The sequence below is a fragment of the Saimiri boliviensis genome, chromosome 2, assembly GCF_048565385.1.
Source record: "Saimiri boliviensis isolate mSaiBol1 chromosome 2, mSaiBol1.pri, whole genome shotgun sequence".
Taxonomy (NCBI): domain Eukaryota; kingdom Metazoa; phylum Chordata; class Mammalia; order Primates; family Cebidae; genus Saimiri; species Saimiri boliviensis.
In genome coordinates, this window is record NC_133450.1 from 74,511,013 (window position 1) to 74,531,247 (window position 20,235).

At 45.9% G+C, this 20,235-nt stretch overlaps 1 protein-coding gene across 6 annotated transcripts in view; it reads left to right on the forward strand.

The window, feature by feature from the left end:
* EML1 (EMAP like 1) overlaps positions 1-20,235 on the forward strand; it is a 220,703-nt gene that overhangs the window by 63,663 nt on the left and 136,805 nt on the right. The window contains exon 1 of one of the 6 annotated variants that reach the window (XM_074393594.1): positions 3,937-10,415. The exons of the other annotated variants lie outside the window; for them this stretch is intronic. Coding sequence (XP_074249695.1) covers positions 10,409-10,415 — 7 coding nt within the window. The 5' untranslated portion in view covers positions 3,937-10,408. Of the gene's footprint in view, positions 1-3,936; positions 10,416-20,235 lie in introns of those variants that run through there. 6 annotated transcript variants of the gene reach the window in all.

Sequence of the window (20,235 nt, forward strand, 5' to 3'; positions counted from 1 at the left end):
CTCCACCTCCTGGGTTCAAGTAATTCTTCTGCCTCAGCCTTCCAAGTAGCTGGGATTACAGGATTGCGCCACTGTGCCCATCCATATTTTTTTTGTTTTAAAAGATCACTCTGCTCCCAGGGGGAGGGCTGGTGGGAGGGGCAGCCCCGGGTGGAGGTAGGAGGGTAGAGGTGGGGGCCATGGCAGTAACCCGGGAGAGAGGCTGTGGTGATTCACCTTGGGTGGGGGTTGGGAGCCAGACAACCCTAAAGGGATACTTAGGGGGTAACATCCTGAACGTACTAAAGGGAGAGGGCGGAATCAAGGCTGATGCCCAGGCCTCTGGTGCCTGGAACTGGAGATGGCAGGACAGGCCAGGGGACCTGTTCAGAGATGGCAGTCCAGGCCACGGGGGAGGTAGTTTGGGCTTGTGGGGTGGGAGGACATACAGGACGTAAGCTGAGGTGCTGAGCAAGCTGTCGGGGAAGGTCTGGAGCCCGGGAGATGGCTGGACTGGACAGAACGTTTGCCAGCCGTCAGCATTCAGATAGTAATGGGATCCATGGGCACCGATGAGCTCACCCAGGGGAAATTAGATGAATGTGCCTCCTGCAAGACAGATCTGGGCAAAATGGCCTCCTGTTGAAAAGCCAACAGCAGCCCTCCCTCCCGCTTTAGCACCCACGGCCCCACTTATCCTCATCCCTGAGTGCCCCCAGGTGCCCTTGCTTCCTCGGTGGCCACATGGTATTTAGTATAAACCTCTGCCATCACAGTTATCCCAGAGGTGTGTCTTGGAGGTATATTTTCAGTCTTCCGTTAGATATAAGCTCCTCTGGACAGAGTTTCCTGTTACCGTCTCTGTGTCTTTTGCACCTCAGTAGTGCCCGACATGTGGTGAGTTTCCTGGTGAATGTTGGTTGAATAGATTCAGGGGCCATCCGATTTATCTTCTAGTACCTCCTCAAACACATACACCAGGCGCCATGCCACACATGTGACAGGTGCCTGCCAAAGAGAGCTCACCTACCATTGCCCTGTGTGCTTGAAATGACGCGTATCTATGTGTATAGTATATACCACATGTGCATAGAACTGCATGTATACCTGATATCTACATGTATTATACACACATGCGCACATGTGACATTTACTCTACCCCTCAACAAAGAACTGGTAGACTTAGGCATTCAGAAGAGAAGGCCTTCCAGATGAGGGAACCTTATTGGTCGAATCCAGAAACATGAATGCAGGACCGTGAGACCAGCTTAGTACAGAGTCAAAACTTGCCTGCACGGTTGCTGCAGAATGCCTCTCACTAGACAACCGCTTCACTGAATCAATAAGGAGAGACATTTGCAAAAAGCATTTGGTGGTTTAACTGGCTTAAAACAAATTATTTTCAGCCAAAGAAATCGACACAATAAAGTGGTTTCTGGCAACTCCAGCATTTTTAACAGTAAAAAGGATTTGACTTAAATTGCCCCCCAAAAAGTTAGGTAATGTGAATTTTACCATTCTTAGAAAAATATGTTCCAGTTGGGGAATGGTTGAATGGAATTAGGACTCTTACATAGCAGCGTTACTGTGCACTTTAAGCCCCAGCTGTCTTCATCACAAACAGCTGAAAATCCTTAGGAATAGGACTTAGTGATGAAGCTTTATCTACTATGGAGTAGCTTATGTTTACCCATCCTGTGTGTAAAACGTGGCCGCCACTCCCAGGGGACTGTATGGAGCTATAATAAAGATAATGATCTGTTAGCTCGGCTTCACCGAATTAGTCCTTTAGAAAGTAATTAAGCAGGATTGCCCACACTCCACTGCTCTCAAAGACTGAAATCTGGCTTGGTGTGTCATTTCTTTGCCTTCCTTGAAAATGGCCTTTTATTGAGTTGATATAATTTAATTATATAAAAATACGTGTTCAGATTGCATCTTGTACTTAATTATATCTTACGCCATGGAGTTATTTCCCAGCCAGAGCTTGCGCTCTTAGAAGGTGGGGTCTGTGTCTCATTCATGGGTGCCTGTGTGTGTGTGTGTATGTGTGTGTGTTTAGATGCAGGAGGGGAGTGGAGGGAAATGCTGGCATTAAAGAGTGCTCCCCAAGCATCAGGTGTTGAGCTAAGCATTTTTAATATATTCTTTTGTTTCATTCTCGCAACAGCTTTTTGAAGTGGGTCCTATTATTGTCTCCATTTGATCGACAAGGAAAGAGAGGCCCAAAACTTTGAGTAACTTGCTCGAAATCCCTAGCCAGTATGCTGCAGAGCTGGGAATTGAAGCCAAGCATTCTGGCTCCACTGTTATACTGAGTACTCAGCTATATTTGATGAGTGAACGATGGGAAAAAGATGGGACTGTTACAGACATGAAAGGGGCTTAGGAGATCTTTCTAGGCTGTCCTTGCCTGTAGGAGAGGCCGTACATGGTTTACTAGTCAGATCCAAAAGCCTTTCCCTTGGATTATTGGAGGAGTCTCTGAACAGATTTCCTTGTCTTCACTTGTTTTTCTTCAAATCCTACCTCTTCAACACTTTTAAAAATGGAAACCTCATTTATCTCTGAATTGTCCAGCATCCCCCGGAAGTTCCCCATGACTCTTGGAGTTCAGGGCCGACTCTGGGAACCACCTGCTACCTGCTTCCCTGACCCTTTCCTCCCAATGCCCTGGATGCAGCCACCCTGGACTTCTGGTAGCTTCTGAAGGTGCCAGGCTGTTGTTGCAGGATCTCACATGCTGAGCGCCCTTGCCTTCCCTGCAGCACCTCTTCCTACCCTTTCTTCACTGAGCCGCCCCCTCAGCCTTGAGAACCCCACTCCCATGCCACGGGAAACCTCAGTGCAGGTAGATGTAGGTGCAGTTCACTGGGTGCCACCCAGGCCCCAGACCACACGTCTCAGGGCACAGCCAACTCAACTTAACCATCAGAGGACCTGGAGGATGTCATTCTGGCTCATGTGACTCAGTGGGCCCTTAGTACTGGCTTGCTGAACAAAAGAGTTCAGAGTGGAAATATTAAATGGTACTTTCAGTGGTGTCTACTTAGGACATTTTAACTTTCTGTTAGTAGCCCACACCAACTGCTGTGACCTAGTGTTCATGAAACTCTTCAGTCTTTCTGTTAACAATTGTAGTTCTTTCTGTTTTTCATCAGCACCTGTATTTACTCATTCTCTTGCTTTTCTTTCCTTTTCTTTTTTTTTCTTTTTTTTTTTTTTTTTTGTCTTTTGAGACAGGGCTCAGTCTGTTGCCCAGGCTGGAGTGCAGTGGCATGATCTGGCTCACTGCAGCCTCGACCTCCCCAGCCCAAGCAATCCTCCAGCCTCAGCCTCCTAAGTAGCTGGGATTATAGGCACACATCACCATGCCAGGCTAATTTTTTATTTGTTTGTAGGTCTCGATTTGTTGCTCAAGCTGGTTTTGAACTCCTGGGCTGAAGTGATCTTCCTGCCTCAGCTTTCAAAAGTGTTGGATTACAGGCATAAGCCACTGTACTCAGCCCCAGAACTTTTTTTTTCAAAAAAGTTTAATCATGGTAAAATACATATAACATAAAATTTGCCATCTTACACAATTTTAAGTGTGCAGTTCATGGCATTAAGTACATTCATGCTGCTGTGCAGCCATCACTGCCATCCATCTGAAGAACTTTTCATCTTCCCAAACTGAAATCTGTCAGCATTACGTAATTCCCCAGTCTCCCATACCATCTCCTACTCTCTGTCTCTGTGCATTTAATTACTTTAGATATTTCATGTGAGTGGAATCACACAATATTTCTCTTTTTGTGAGTGGCTTATTTCAGTTTCAGAATTTTTTTTTTTTTTTTTTTTTTGAGACGGAGTTTCGCTCTTGTTACCTAGGCTGGAGTGCAATGGCGCGATCTTGGCTCACCGCAACCTCCGCTTCCTGGGTTCAGGCAATTTTCCTGCCTCAGCCTCCTGAGTAGCTGGGATTACAGGCACGCGCCACCATGCCCAGCTAATTTTTTGTAGTTTTAGTAGAGACGGGGTTTCACCATGTTGACCAGGGTGGTCTCGATCTCTTGACCTTGTGATCCACCCGCCTCAGCCTCCCAAAGTGCTGGGATTACAGGCTTGAGCCACCACGCCCGGCCTTCAGAATGTTTTTTAAAAGCAATAGTTTCATGAAGTTATAGAATCCTAAACTGAATGTCGAACTAAAAGTTTCAAATCCCCAGGCAAGAAGTGGGATAATTACCTGCACATTTGAGGCTGTCAGAATCTGATGGTGTGTCACCAGATCACACCCACATGCATTACAGGCAGCCCTGCTCAGCCTCCTGTGTAAAGTTTCAGTATCCAATCTCCGGAATCTCTTTTTTTTTTTTTTGGAGACAGAATTTCACTCTTGATGCCCAGGCTGGGGTGCAATGGCATGATCTCAGCTCACTGCAACCTCTGCCTCCTGGGTTCAAGCGATTCTTCTGCCTCAGCCTCAGGTAGTTGGGATTACCACATGTCACAAAAATCTCCTGGCTAATTTTGTATTTTTAGTAGAGACAGGGTTTCTCCCTGTTGGTCAGGCTGGCCTCAAACTCCCGACTTCAGGTGGATTACAGAGCACCGAGACCCGTCTCGGCCTCCCAAAGTGCTGAGATTACAGGCGTGAGCCACCGCACCCGGCCACTCTCCGGAGTCTCTAATGGAAAGTCTGTTCCTTCCCCCAAGCAAGAGCCAACACAAGACCACTCTTGAGAAGTGTGGCGCAGAGTACAGACAGGGCTTGGATTCAGAGCTGCCCTTTAAACCCAAGCACAGCAACAAGGGCTGCTCTGACAAGCCAAGAAGCGTGACAAGTGTCTCCACTCTTAGGACTGGGGAGCTGGAAAACAAATTTAGAGCTGTTTAGAAAAATGATGAGGGGCATATGTTTGCTAAAGAAATTTTATGACATATGCTTTCTGATCACCAATAACATGCATTCTCTCTCAATTAGCTAAGAATCTAAAAGGGAAACAGCAGATGCAGGACCTGGGATCTAGGAAGGATCTGGACTGGAGTCTTGGAATATCTCTGAGTTTTTGTTTTTTTTCAAGGATTGCTTTTGTATGTTTGGCACCGTTTGCTGCCATGAATGCCTGATTGGAGCATCTCATTTGCAGTACCGTTTTAAGAGACAAGCAGGCGCAGGCTGCACACGTGCAGATGAATAATGAACTCTTGAGAACTAGCACAAAAGATTACGTGCATTTCTTTCGTGATCCTCTGTAATCTACCACCAAATTACCTTCCCAGAGGTGGAGAGCATAGACTTCGGAGACAGACACATCTGGATTGCAGTCTTGATTCTGCTGTTTAATGAAGTGACTGTGTGAACTTGGGTACTTGCTTATTCTTTCCTGGCCTCAGTTTCCTAAGCTCTAACAAGGAGAGCTGGCTGCAAGGTGATTCTGGAGAGTCCTGGCAGGAAGCAATGGTGCCGTCAAATTGGGCAGTTAAAGGGGACTGTGATAAAGTCACTGTTGGGAAGGTTGGTGCAAGGTATAAGGAGACCAACGAGGGCTGGGTAGTGCCCAGGACTGGTAGAGCAGGCACAGTTCCACCCTAGCTCTGAGGGGACAGAGGGGCAGTTACCAGACCTTGGTTCAGAGAGGGCTGGGTGGACAGAACTGCCAGACAGAAGCTGTGACAGCAGCCCTACCACAAGAAGCAGCCCTGACCTCGCTCTCCCACCTCCCTCCCATCTGCTGCTCCTACCCAAGGGGAAGCCTGTTGATGCAGCCTGTGGACAGGGAAGAGACAGTGGAGATGGGGTCTGCAGGGCAGGCTTGAGAGCTCCAGCACAGCCTTGTCTGGAATCAAGATGCTAGTACTTAGTAGTGAGTGTCCCCCGAGTGTTGTCTTGATGGTTGCAGCTGGTTGAGTTATCCTCATTCCTGATGCCAAGTAGATATCTCATAAATGTTAGATTTGTGGTCTTAGCGTACCCCTCTGCTTTCTATGTGCCAAGAGTTTCCCTGATTCTGTGGTCATGCTTTATCAGTCCTGAGCCCTCATTTTTCCATATTGAAATACTGTTCATGCCTCAAGACCCGGCCTGCAGGCTGTCCCTGGGGTGAAGTCTTCCCTCATCTGTCCAGGGTTACTTAGTCTTTCCTCTGCATTTCTAAATTCCCTCTGGTCACGGCTGGGTTCCCTCTGCCTTGCATCGTGGTCAGCTGGAGGGCCTGCCGCCATCAGGTAGGGAGTTCCCTGAAGGGAGGGCCCTGGGTTGTCTTTATTTTGTTTGCTTCTTTCCCTGCTCTGCGCATTGCAGGGAGTGTGTCTCCAGTACATTCCTGTTGAATGAAAAGTCAAATGCTAAAATTATACAAAGAGTTGTGTTATCTTTCTATTATATGAGAGACAAGGAGAGAACTTCTGGATCCTGAGAAGCTCTTCAGTAATACCAAAAACATTTCTTCATTGTGTACAGTAATAAAATAACACATAGTCATAGGTAGCAAAACCTCCTAATTACTGTAGGGTGGAGTCAGAGTGTATGAACTTCCAGCATTCATGGATCACATAAATTATATACACATTTAGTAAAGAACAATATATATTATTTAATTTTGTGTATTTTCCTCTTTTTGTTCAAAATGGTCTCTAAACACAGGGCAATCATGGTGTGTATTTAACCCCCCAAACAGGAATCTATTCCAGTGTTGGGGGAATTTGCTGAGAGATGGTACAGTTTACACAAAACCACGTACGCTCCACGCTGTGGACTATCTAGGGCAGGTGTCCCCAAACTACGGCCCTGTGGGCCCCCTAAGGCCATTTATCTGGCCCCCTGCCGCACTTCAGGAAGGGGCACCTCTTTCATTGGTGGTCAGTGAGAGGAGCACAGTGTGTGGCGGCCTTCCAATGGTCTGAGGGACAGTGAACTGGACCCTGTGTAAAAAGTTTGGGGACGCCTGATGTGGGGAATTTTTCAAGAGTAATTTCAGCACACTCTATTTTCATCTAATTAGACCTTAGAACATAACTCCAACATGAAACAATCTCCTCTCTAGTATTTTACAGTTTTTAAAGCACCTTCAGATCAGTTTCTCACTTAATTCTCACAACCAAACTCTAAGGTAAGTAAAATACCATCTTATCACATTTACCTTACAGGTAATCGGGGAGGCGGATGGGTGCTAAGTACTTAGCCATGGGCAGATAGTTCAGTGAGGGCCAGGTCTCGAACCTAGGTCTCCTGGCAAAACCCCAGGGTTCTCTGAACTGGTTCTTTGAATAGACCAAGTGGCTTTCCATTTGTTGTCTTCATGTTAGCATCCGTGTTGACCTGATCATCTATTCCTTTACAAAAAGAGAAAATATGCTATAGATAATTGCATTTTGCAAATTTTGTTATTTTTTCTCCTATACCTTGAAAATTGTTGTGCCTGTTTTAAGAAGCCCTGACATCCCATAGCATTTTCTTAAAATTCTAAATCCCTCTATCTGCTTAAATATCATATTTACCAAATTTTGGCCTTGTTCTTCAGGCCACATCGTGGGTAAAGTGGCTTGCTTTTTTTTTTTTTTCATTCCTGTTCTCCCTCGAAGCACGGTATGCTGTATGTTAAAGGGGCAGGGAAGCTGCTGACTTTGCAGTGGCGCCTCTTATGCGTGCAGTTTTCCATTCCGGCTGAAGTAAGGGATGGGACACAACATGCCCAGAACTTGTGTCCAGTGCTTGGACAGGCGCCCAGGTCAGCACCCTGGGAACCTCGGCTGTGCTCTGCCTGCTTTCTGGGTCCATTCCAGCCTCGGGTGGATCTCAGATGCCTTAAGTTTTAACAGCTCTTGAGTTAGGCCTGCAATCTCTTATCTGCGATTTCAACATCCAGAAAGCTCTGAAACCCAGATGTTTTTTGCTAACTCATTTGCTGGTTAGATTTGGCCTGATCTGAAGTCATTTGGTGGGTGGGGAGAACTCCTCTGGATTGAAACATTGTGGCTTTTAATGGTTTATTTATTTTTCATATAAAAGTTCTTTAGCTTTTCTGTAGAGGTATTTTTTGAATGTGACTACGGGTCTTGTCCTAGGCCCATTTGGGGATATTGACTAATGTACATCCTAGGCCCATTTGGGAATATTGGCTAATGTACAGTGAATGCCCTGGACTTCTGTTCTAAAGCCTTAATCTGAGTTCAAAAACATTTCAGGCCCCAGGGATTTGGGGAAGGGTTTCCAGGCAGTAGGACCAGACAGCCAAGCTGGCCCTGTACCGCGCCTAGTTCCTGGGTGGTTCCTGCTGCAGTGCAGCCCGGTCAGGGCACTGCTGCTGACCTGTATCTGCAGACACTCCCCAGTGTTTGAGTGATGTTCACGTGGAAGCCTGGCACGTAGGAGGCCGGTGCCCCTGGGGGAACTGCAGGGTCATTTTCCAACATTCACTTGTCACAGTGTCCTTCAGAACCAGCCAGGTGCTACAGAGTCCAGGCTGTGCCAGAGTCCAGGCCCGTGAAAACAAAGTTCAGGGAGATTCTGTTGACTTTGCCAAATTTGTTTGTTCCTTCTACAGGAATTTAAGTACTTGCCGTAAGAAGGCCTGCGCTTGGCTTGTGAAAAGTAACGGTGACACTTCACGTCAGTGTAAAGTCTGCGTTTTATGGTTTTATTGCAGTGTCTCATTTCATCCTCGCAACCATTTAGTGGACCAGCTGGTGTTGGCCCTTTTCACAGATGAGGCAACTGAGGGCTAAGTAGCTTTTCCACATCTGCAGATTCTAATCCTCATGACTTTTCCTATTCTGCTGCCTTCGTAGGCCCTCAGCATTATTTGTGAAGACTCAGCTGTTTTTCAGACCCCCACCCAGTTGAAGCAATAGCTCTTTTTCAGATACCCGGGACAAATCACGTAACCTTGCGCCTCAGTTTTCTATGCCATAGAGTGGGATTCCTTCCTGATCCTTGCAAGTCTTAAGTGAAATTATCTATGTGACTCTGCTTTGTGAATTGCGAAACTCAATCTGGTGACTACAGTTAATAATAATGTATTACATGTTTCAAAATTGCTAAACGAAGTGGATCTTAAATATTCTCAGCGTAAAAAAATGATAAATAGGTGATGTGATGAGTATGTTAATTCAGTCGATGTCATCATCCGTGTCATATACATGTATTGAAGTATTGCCTTGTATCCCCTAAATATATACAGTTGGCTGGACACGGTGGCTCACATCTGTAATCCCAGCACTTTGGGAGGCCGAGGTGGGCAGATCACCTGAGGTCGGGAGTTTGAGACCAGCCTGACCAACATGGATAAACCCCATCTGTACTAAAAATACAAAAGTTAGCCAGGCGTAGTTTCAGGCACCTGTAATTGCAGCTACTTAGGAGGCTGAGGCAGGAGAATCACTTGAACCCGGGAGGTGGAGGTGGCAGAGAGCTGAGATCATGACATTGCATTCCAGCTTGGGCGACAACTCTGTCTCAAGTGTGTGTGTGTATATATATTTTATATATATATATAATATATATATACACAATTATTGGCAGTTAAAGAAAAACACTATCTGATAACATGGTAAAGTATTTCCTGATTCGTCTTCCCGCATTGGCCTCCCAAAGTTCTGGGATTACGGGTGCGAGCCACTATGCCTGGTGTTAAGTATACTTTTTGACTCCTCGAAATCTTAAGTACTAATAGCCTTCTATTGACCAGAAGCCTTACCAATAATATAAGCAGTCAATTAACACCTACTTTGTATGTTATATATATTTTATACTGTGTTCTTAACAGTAAGGTGAGCTAGGGAAAGGAAAATGTTACTAAGAAAATCAAGCCGAGTTTGGTGGCTTATGCCTGTGATCCCAACACTTGCGGAGGCCAAGGTGGGAGGATCATTAGACCCTAGGAGTTTGAGACCAGTCTGGGCAACATGACAAAACCCTGTCTCTACCAAAAATACAAAAAAATAAAAAAATAAAAAAATTAGCCAGGTTTGGTGGTGTGAACCTGTAGTCCCAGTTACTTAAGAGGCTGAAGTGGGAGGATTGCTTGAACCTGGGAGGTTGAGGCTTCGGTGAAACAAGATCACATCCATGTACTCCAGAGTAGGCAACAGGAGTGAGATCATGTCGAAAGGAAGGAAGGAAGGAAGTGGGGGAGGAGAGAGAGAGAGAAAGAAAGGAAAAAAGAGATTATAAGGAAGAGAAAATATATGTACTATTCATTAGTGGCAGTGGATCATCACAGAAGGTCTTCAAACTTGTCTTCACATTGAATAGGCAGCGGAGGAGGATGGGTTGATCCTGCCCCCTCAGAGGTGGCAGAAAATCCCCGTATAAGTGGACCTGCGCAGTTGAAACCCACAGTGTTCACGAGTCACCCATACTTGTTTCTCTACTCTCCGGTCTGAATCTCAAGAGCTAAGCCTCCCTCATTCATCGTTAAGAATTCTGCGTTGCCTAGCTGAATAAATGAACAGTAAGTGTGTGTTGCAGTTTATGCAATGGGGAGATGTCTTGCTGGTAATTCAGGGGTTAGGCTTGCTGATGCCGTCAGGGAGGCCTGACTGTAGCACGGCCAGCCCTTCGTCACCAGCTGCTGTGTGTGCCCAACCGAGGACATTCATGAGGCTATGTCTCTGTGATACTAGAATAGCTGGATGTACACTGAGAAAGGAAGGCAGCCAAATGAATATTTTCTAACCCAGCTCTAAAAAGGTAGACGCCAGGCAGCCTCCCAGGGAAGATGCTTTTTTGAGGTTGACATACTGCTGCACAGCATTGAGGTGCCGTTAGATCTCTTCCCTGCTGTCTACCGCCCAGTGACCCTTCCCCTGCAGCACAATGCGCCTCCCCACATGCATTGTCCCTTGGCCCTGTACAGTCAGCTCTTCACTTTGCCTGGCTCAGAGGTGTCCTTCATACCAAAGAGGCTTAGAGTGTCAAGATTTAGGGGAGGTTGGAAGCGGGAGGGGTAGGGAGGGAAGTCAGCCTTCCTTCTCTGCAGGGTTGCAGAAAGTTTCAAGGGTCAAGGAAATAATAAACACCTTTGAATAGAGGCTCAGAATAGTTTGTTTGGAGTTCCCAGTGATTTGTATCTCAGCTGCCAACAGCTTTGGTGCAATTTGCTTTTCTTTAGCTAAACATTCTTACATGGTTTTAAAAGCAAGTGAACAGATAAAGTGTTTCTAAGTGTAATAATTCTCTTTTTTTGGTGCATAGCTAACAAGCAGTTAGCAGGCAGAAGGCCCCAAACCAAAGGCTCTCTCATTTACTCTGCAAAAAAGTCTGTTCCACATGGTGCAACCTCCACATTCTTCTCCTAAGGCTCAATAAATTGGATGCCACCCTTTGAAATGAAGTACCCTGTTTGGCCCAGGAACCTTAGTTAGCTACCTTTCTTGAGGAAAGGTGATTAATCTTGTTTTGCCAAGCAAAAGGATTATGGGTATGGCTGAACCAGTTTTGTCTGCTTTGAAATACCAGCCCTGTCAATTTTGTGTTTCTCAGTGAGGGAGGAACAGGGGATGGTCTCAGGCAAGAGAAGTCCTGGCTTTTGATTTCTGGGGAAGAAAAACACCCCCTGCTACTTAGCTCTTCTTTTTAATCATTATTTTCAAGACAAAAATTCAAATTCCCTAACATGCACATTTACATAGTGTTTGGTTGTAGAAAAAAATCATCTGGTAGATTATCAAGACTGACAAAAATAGCTATCTTTAGCTACTAAAAACTACAGAGATGGCCAAGTGCAGTGGTTCATGCCTGTAATCCCAGCACTGGGAGGCTGAGGCAGGAGGATTGCTTGAGCCCTGGAGTTCAAGAACAGCCTGGGCAGCATAGTAAGACCCTGTCTCTATAGAAAATTGGCCAGGTATGGTGGTGTGTGCCTGTAATCCTAACTACTTGGGAGGCTGAGGTGGGAGGATCACTTGAGCCTGGGAAGTTGATTGCTTCAGTGAGCTACAGATATGCCACTGTACTCCAGCCTGGGAGGCAGAGCAAGACTGTCTTTAAAAAAAATATATATATATCAAGATGGAGGAGGACTGGCAATTTTGCAGATCATTACACCAATCCTAATCAATAACTAGTTATCAACAATTTCATCAACTCAAGTGGAATTGAGACTTGAGTTTAGACAAGCTGAATATTTATTTTTATACCTCAAAAAAACCTGATCCAAGAATCCCTTTCACATCTGCCAGGAGGTTGCTGGTGCCTGCGTCAGCTGCCCGGAGCACACTGTGCCTGCGTGGAGACCGTTCTTAGCAGAGGAAGGCCAGCAGCATCAGAGCAGTGCAAACGGAAAGCCCAGATTAAAACAGATGATGAAGAGCTATGTATTTGTCACCGTATCCTTCCACGGTGCCTTATGCTATTGTAACTTTAAGAATTGACACAGTTCTTTCCCCGAACACTAAAACATGAAAGGGGCAGGTAGAGCTTTGCCATTTTCACGGACACCTAGACTTGTAAAGACCTTGGAAGATTCAGGACTAGATTTCATGTTAAAAAAGACATTGAAAACCAGTATCTCAAAAGAAAGGTTAAAGGAACATATTTTATTTTTATTTAAAATTTTTTAGGGACAAGATCTCATTTGGTCACTCAAGCTGGAGTGCAGTTTCTTGGCACGATCGTGGCTCACTATAATCTTGAACTCCTGGGCTCAAGCAATCTTCCCAAGTAGCTAGGACTGCAAGTGTGTCCCACCAAGTCCAGCTAATTTTTTTTTCTTTAAATTTTATAGTGCCAGGATCTTGCTGTGTTGCCCAGGCCAGTCTCAAACTCCTGGTCTCAAGCGATCTTCCCACTTTGGCCTCCTGAAGTGCTGACATTACAGACATGAGCCACTGTACCTGGCTGGAAAGTATTTTATTATAAAGCACGTAAAAATTAATACATCATGAAACTATAAAACAAAGAATAGACTGCATAATGGATTGTTTGAAAATTTGAGTTAAAACTATTTTGACAGAGCAGTTAGAGGCTTGTGTGGTGGCTCATCTGAGCCTCCAGTGAATCCCACCCCAAATGTACCAGTTAGCATGCAGCCAGTAAGACATTTTCCTGGGCCACGGACAGGTCCTCTTGGCAGGACGGCTGTCATGCACATGGGGCTCAGTGGATGTTATTCTGACAGTGACCTCGTGCCAAGCACTACACTAGCATATATGCTCTTTATTTATTGCTCTTTATTTATTGGAACAGAGCTCAGAGAGGTAAAGGGAATTACTCAGGGTCACACACCTGGGGAGGGGCAGAGCTGGTATTCAGCCTGGTTTATGTGATTCCAGAACCTTCCAGTGGAGCCCATATTCATGGATTGAGCATTGCCTAGTCACTTTGATATCTGTGAGCTTGAGTTTCCCCTTATGCTAAAACTGGGATCTATGAGGCTTGGCTTCTAGGAACTGCACACCTTCTAATAGTGTAATGATACGCCTCCTTGTTGTGTCATGACTAACACTGATTTCTTTTAGAGAAAATTGTAATTGATCTATTTTTCTTCTGCAAACAATGGCTTCTTTCTGACTTTGTTAAAATGAAGATGAATAACTATTTATTTTAGAGAGCCAGATTGTAGCAGCTCTTTGTAAATACTTTCTGCATTCTAGAAAAACAGCTTTGATTGGACAGGCAGAATCTGGAGATTAGTAGAATTGGGAAAATGTCTGAGTTAGTCTTTGTTGGGATTTTGTGAGCTAAGGGGATATTTAGGGTGTTTGTGATGTTTCTTTATGACTTGAAAGGTAAATTGCGTTGGTGACATCAGCCTTGATTCTGCTGTAGAGACACTTACGAGATGAACATCTCGTGCGGTGCTCAGAGGTAAAGGGTGGCTCCTGGAAGATAGAAATCTGACAGGGGTAAGAAAGTGGAGATTCTTGTGAAGCAGGTACTTCAGATACAGCAACTGCTGTTGGTCAGAGCACAGATGTTTGAACATTGTTCTACTTTCCAGTCACTGGTTTTCATCAATGGAATCCTTCCTGTTGGAGGATTATTACTGATGCCAAATGCTGTCAGATAAAACTTGAGGCGTGGCCTGGGGTACTTCTGTGGTCAGGCAGATCCAACTAGGAGTACTTTTACTCATATTTGATTTTTTTTTTTTTTTTTGAGACCAAGCCTTTTGCTCTGTCACCCAGGCTGGAGTACAGTGGCATGATCTCAGCTCACTGCAACCTCTGCCTCCCAGGTTCAAGCAGTTCTGCCTCAGCCTCCCGAGTAGCTGGGATTATAGGCATGCACCACCATGCCCAGCTAATTTTGTATTTTTAGTAGAGATGGGGTTTCACCATGCTGGTAAGGCTGGTCTCAAACTCCTGACCTCAGGTTGTCTGCCTGCCCAGCCTCCCAAAGTGATGGGATTACAGGCGTGAGCCACCACGGCCAGCCCACACTTGATTTGATTCCCACAACCACAGTCTGTTGCAGGCAGATAGGCCTCGGTCTACAGTTAAGGACATCGGGAGCTTAGAGGCTGGACGGATGCTTCGCTCAGCTTTCCTGATGACAATGGGATTCCTGATCCGTAGATCTTCTGACCCACACTGCTTCTGTTTGATCCAACTTGGAAAGTTGCATGTTTCATTTGAAATGAAGAAGGCCTAAGCCGGAATGGTACAACTGTCAGTTCCAAGTGCTAGATCCGTTTCTAACTACCAGAGGCATGGTGGATGCCTCAGAGAAGGGAGGAGTCCATTTGGATGGAGCTGTGTGTGGCTGACATCTTCCTACTCCACATCCTTCACTTTGGCACGTAGGTTAGCAGTTCTCAAAGCTTTTGGTCTGCCTTGCGTTTAAATGGCTCTTTTCCCAGGCTTGATTTTGTAACACTGTGCTTTGATTACATGAGAACATTGATTCTCTGAGTTATGCAGACCTTCCCAATGTGACATATTTCATTACACAATATCAGAAAAGCACATGGGTTAATATCCACCCCCAATGTCATCAAAAAAGCATTTAGGTGCTGGGGAGCTGTCAGGCTTACAGAGGCTGGTACAAGTTTCTCAAAGTCCTTTCTCTTTTTCTGGAAAGCTCAAATTTATCCTTGGCAGCAAATGCTGTTAGTTGTTTTTCCTTGGAGTGACAGGCTTACTACATTCATGTTTTTGAGAAAATGATTATAGACCACTTGGGCGTGAAAAACCCTGGTTTGTCCATCAGTTGTACTTTCAAGTGAAAATGTTGTTCCCTGAAAAGAATCTCACAGCTTGTCTGCACAGTGCTCAGTTTGGCTGGTATGCAGCAAAAGTGCTTTATGAAGAGACCTGTACTTAAGGGTTGAGCTTTAATCAAATTAATATTGCTCACAGTGTCAGCAAAGGCCTTCATCTAGGAACTTGGCATCTTCCCTGTAGGTGGCAGCGAAGAAGAGCATAGTGATGTGGTGCCCATCCCGACTGGTGCTGAGGCTGCCCAAATGCTGCCACCATGGCTCTCGCAGTATTAGTGCTAGCGTTACACAGCAACAAAGGAAATTAGAGTTTGGCATTGCTATGGGCATAGTTCTGACCTCAGGGACTTTCTGAAGGGGTCTCAGGGGCTCAGGGGTCTCTGGATCACACTTTTAGGACTGCTGCTGTTGAGTATTGGAAATTTCCTCATTCAGCACATTCCTTGAGGGCCGACTTGGTGCCAGGTGGTGTGCTAGGTGCTGGGGATGCTCAGATGAATGGCATAGTCCCTGACTGCAAGGAGCCCATGGTCTAATGGCGAAGGGGGTGAAGTAAACAGGTGCTTGCAAAACCTTCTGGTAAGTGCTGTGATCGCGGGAAGCAGAAGGGATGCCCTACTAGAGTGTAGGTGGAGCCCCCAGCCCCGCTTGGTATTCTGGTGGTGGTGATGAGGGGTGTTTCCTGGAGGAAGTATCACCGAGCTGAGCTTGGAAGGGTAGAAGCAGGAGTACAGGAGTTGGGGGTCGGGGTGCAGGGATAAGATGGGGCTGAGAAGTATTCAGAGGCCAGACCCCAAAGACAATGGAGATCCACTGCAGGAGTGAAGCAGGGATGTGAGGGGATCGAATCTGCGCTTTGGAAGGATCACTCAGACATAAAGAAGAGGAGTGGGATGGGGAGTGACGAGAGTGATGGATAAACCAGTGGAGGCTGTTGCGGGAGTCCAGAAAACACCACCTGGGCCCAAACCAAGGAGGTGGCAATGGAGACGAGTGTATAGATATTTGGAAGACTTTTAATCTCCTTAATCTGTGGGTATTTCAAATAGGCAGAACTTGATGATTGATTCGACATTGAGGGCAAACAATCTGGAATCAGGTAAAGATACACAAGATATGCAGACTGATGGCTGCATGGTGGTGCTTTCATAGAGGCGAAGGGCGTGGGACAAGCATTAGAGGCAAGATGGCCACGCGAACTTCAGGTGTAGTCACACACATGCGTGCATCTCTCTACCTTCAGGCACAAGTGTCCAGAAAGAGTCAGAGCTACAGTTTGAGAGGGTTCTGGCCTTGAGGTTTCAGTTGAGGAGCCATCAGTGTAGGTCATGGTTGAGGGCCCCCTTGTTGATGAGATCACAGGAGGAGAGTGTGGACTTGCCGACTGTATCACAGGGCTCAAGTCAAGAGAGAAGTCATAGCAAGCCACAGGTTTTAGGAGCAAGGAAACCTGGGTCTTCCTGGCCCTTCACATCTGCAGAGGAGAGAGCAGAGACAATTTTAAATCATTAACTCCTCAGCTAAACTACATATGGTCAGAACATGCTTTGCAAATTAATTTAATTATTTATTTTGTTTAGTGTTTTTAGAGACAGGGTCTCACTCTGTCACCCAAGCTTCAGTATAGTGATGCAATCAGAGCTCACTGCAGCTTTGAACTCGTGAGCTCAAATGATCCTCATGCCTCAGCCTCCCAAGTAGCTGTGACTATAGGGATACACCATGGTGCTTAGCTAAGTGGTTTTTTTGTTTGTTTTAAAGACAGGATCTTGCTGTGTTGCTCAGGCTGATCTTTGAACTCTTGGCCTCAAGTAATCCTTCCACCTTGGCCTCCCAAAGTGCTGGGATTACAGGCTTGAGCCACTAAGCCCATCCATAGCATGCTTTTAAATGTAACATACTAAACTATTTTATGAGAATACAGCCCATATAATATACGATTTGGTTCCTGAGCTCACACAGACTTTAGGTCTATAAAGGATGGTAAAAATACCAATTACACTTTATATTTCCCTTTCCCACCAGAACATTTTTCTTTTAAAAGTAGGGTGGTTTTTTCTTCCCATCTGTGGTTTCAATAGTTCTCAGATTTTATTTTATTTATTTATTTATTTTTTTGAGATAGAGTCTTACTCTGTCACCCAGGGTGGAGTACAGTGGCATGCTCTCAGCTCACTGCAGCCTCCACCTCCCAGGTTCAAGCAATTCTCCTGCCTCAACCTCCTGAGTAGCTAGGACTATAGACATGTGCCCCCATGCCCAGCTATTTTTTTTGTATTTTTAGTAGAGACAGGGTTTCACCCGTGTTGGCCAGGATGGTCTCAATCTCCTGATCTTGTGATCCACTTTCCTCATCCTCCCAAAGTGCTGGGATTACAGGCGTGAGCCAGCTTACCCAGCCAGTTCTCAGAAAAATTTTTTTTTAGACAGAGTCTCTCTCACTCTGTCGCCCTGGCTGGAGTGCAGTGGCGCAATCTTGGCTCACTGCAACCTCTGCCTCCCAGGTTCAAGCAATTCTCCTGCCTCCTGAATAGGTGGGATTACAGGCGTGCGCCACCATGCCTGGCTAATTTTTTTGTATTTTTAGTAGAGACGGGGTTTCACCATGTTGGTCAGGTTGGTCTTGAACTTCTGACCTCATGATCCACCTGCCTTGGCCCCCCAAAGTGCTGAGATTACAGGCACAAGCCACTGCACCTGGCCCCAGTTCTCAGAAGTTTTAATCCTCCTTTCTTTATATGAATAAGGTAACCTGGTAATTTTGGAAGTGATGATTTCCATGATGGCAGATGGCCACAACAGAAATGGTGTTAGAAGTGCCAGTGTGCACGTGAAGTTTAGACAAGATCTGTTCCTTGGCCTCATGGTGATGGGAAGAGAGAAGCTGGAGGTGTTCATTCTTGTCTTAGAGCTTGGTGTCAGGAAGCACTGTCTGGAGGTTTCCCTCCATGGTGGGAGGGATGAAGCAGACATGGGGAGAAGGCCAGTCCGGAACAGGAGCCCAGCCTCTCTCACCAAACATCCTCAGGGAAGCACCCAGGCCCATACCACGCAGCCATCCTCGCTGGGCTAGGGGAGGGCTGATGATTACTTCCTGTTTCTCTTTGCATTTGAAAATCTTGTGTAATGTGCTTCTGCACTTTGAAAATCAAGAAGAATAAAATAACCAAATAAAATGACCTCTAGCCCTGGGCTTGTGACACACAGGCAGTTTGCTTATCACCTAGGCTACCGATTAACAGTGCTCCTCCGTAACTCAGGGCCTGGGGGGTTCCAAATGAAGAGCTGGGCATGTCTGGAGAATGTGCCTATCCCATACCAGCCATCCGAATTTCCAAAATACAGGCAACTTAGCAGCAAGGATTTTAAGGTCATTATCAACCTGCTGTGTGGTTGCGGAAGTTGAAATACCTTTAAATATTTTTACTTAAAGCTTTTTAGCTCTACGTATACATGGGAGCAGGGGCTCACATAGAATTTCGTTTTATTGACATATTCTTAGTTTTTGGTTACTGAAAGTGAACTGTATGGCACGTTGCTCTCACGTGTAATCACTGACGGTGTAGCCTAAGAAACCTGGTCACTCAACTACATTGCACAGTGGAGAGGAAGCTTCTGTACATCTTGGATCTTACTGTTGGTAGCCAGTGCTCAGCAGGTGGCGACTTGCAGAGAGAGGACTATTGAGGATAAAGAGAAGAATCTTGACATCGCAACCTTTTCGCACCCTGGTTTCTGCATCATAGTTTTACCATTTGGTTAGAACACCAGTTCTATGCAGTTGGATAAACAGTGCAGGTACAATATCAAGCCAAAGATACAGAGTAATAACTTTTCCATTATCCCACTGTACACAGACACCTTATATACCAGTGTCTTGACAGCAGGTAAAGGATCCAGGGGCAGGTTCTGAATCGAAGCTGTGTTTTGCTCTGGTTCACCTCCGTTAACGCTTCGGTCCTAGCGTTGTCTCTAGGCCAGGCGTCCCCAAACTACAGCCCTTGGGCTGCATGCGGCCCCCTGAGGCCATTTATCCGGCCCCCCACCGCACTTCAGGAAGGGGCACCTCTTTCATTGGTGGTCAGTGAGAGGAGCACAGTATGTGGCGGCCCTCCAACAGTCTGAGTGACAGTGAACTGGCCCCCTGTGTAAAAAGTTTGGGGACTCCTGTTCTAGGCAGTTGCTGTAGACTGAACTGAAGTGCATCCACTGCAAAGAGATGGGGAAAAGCATGGAAGGTGGAAGGCACATGGAGACCCAGTGGCAGATTTCAGCTGAGAGTTTTCAAAAGCCTACACAGTTTCTAACAGTGGTGCCACTTGCCTTGGAAAGTGCCTGCCCCAGTCACGTTTGAAGGCTAAAGCAGAGGCTGGATGATACCACACATGATTATTACAGCAGGACCTCTTATACTTACTTTTTTTTTTGAGACAGGGTCTTTCTCTACCCAGGCCGTGGTGCAGTGGCATAGTCATAGCTCACTGCAGTCTCGAGTGCCTGGGCTTAAGTGATCCTACTGCCTCAGCCTCCCAAGTGGCTGGGACCACAGGCGTGTGCCACCATGCTCAGCTAATTTTGTTGTTGTTGAGACAGGGTCTCATTTCATTGCCCAGGCTGGTCTTGAACGCAGTCCTCCTATGTCAACATCTCAAAGTGTTGGGGTTACAGGCTTGAGCCACCGCGCCCAGCCTCTTACATAAAGGTTTAAATTTTTCCTGTTTTTATATAGAGCTTTTAAAAATTTGAGCCTCTCCAAGCCAGGCAAAGTGGCTCATGCCTGTAATCCCAGCTACTTGAGAGGCTGAGGCAGGGGGATCACTTGAGGCCTAAAGTTCAAGACCAGCCTGAGCAATGTAGCAAGACCACCTCTCCCTTTAAAAAAAAACTCTCTTAAACAAAAAATTGCCTCCCAGCAGCCTTGCAAAACAAGACCATTATCATATGATACAGATGAGAAAATTGAGTCTGGCCGAGTGACATGTTCAGGGTAATTTGATTCCACATCTTTTGACATCCAGGACTCTTTCCATTTGTCACACCTACCGCCTTCTGTCCCAGGAGGAAGGAAGGGGACACTGTCTCTTCCCAGTCTAGAGTATCTACGCTATGT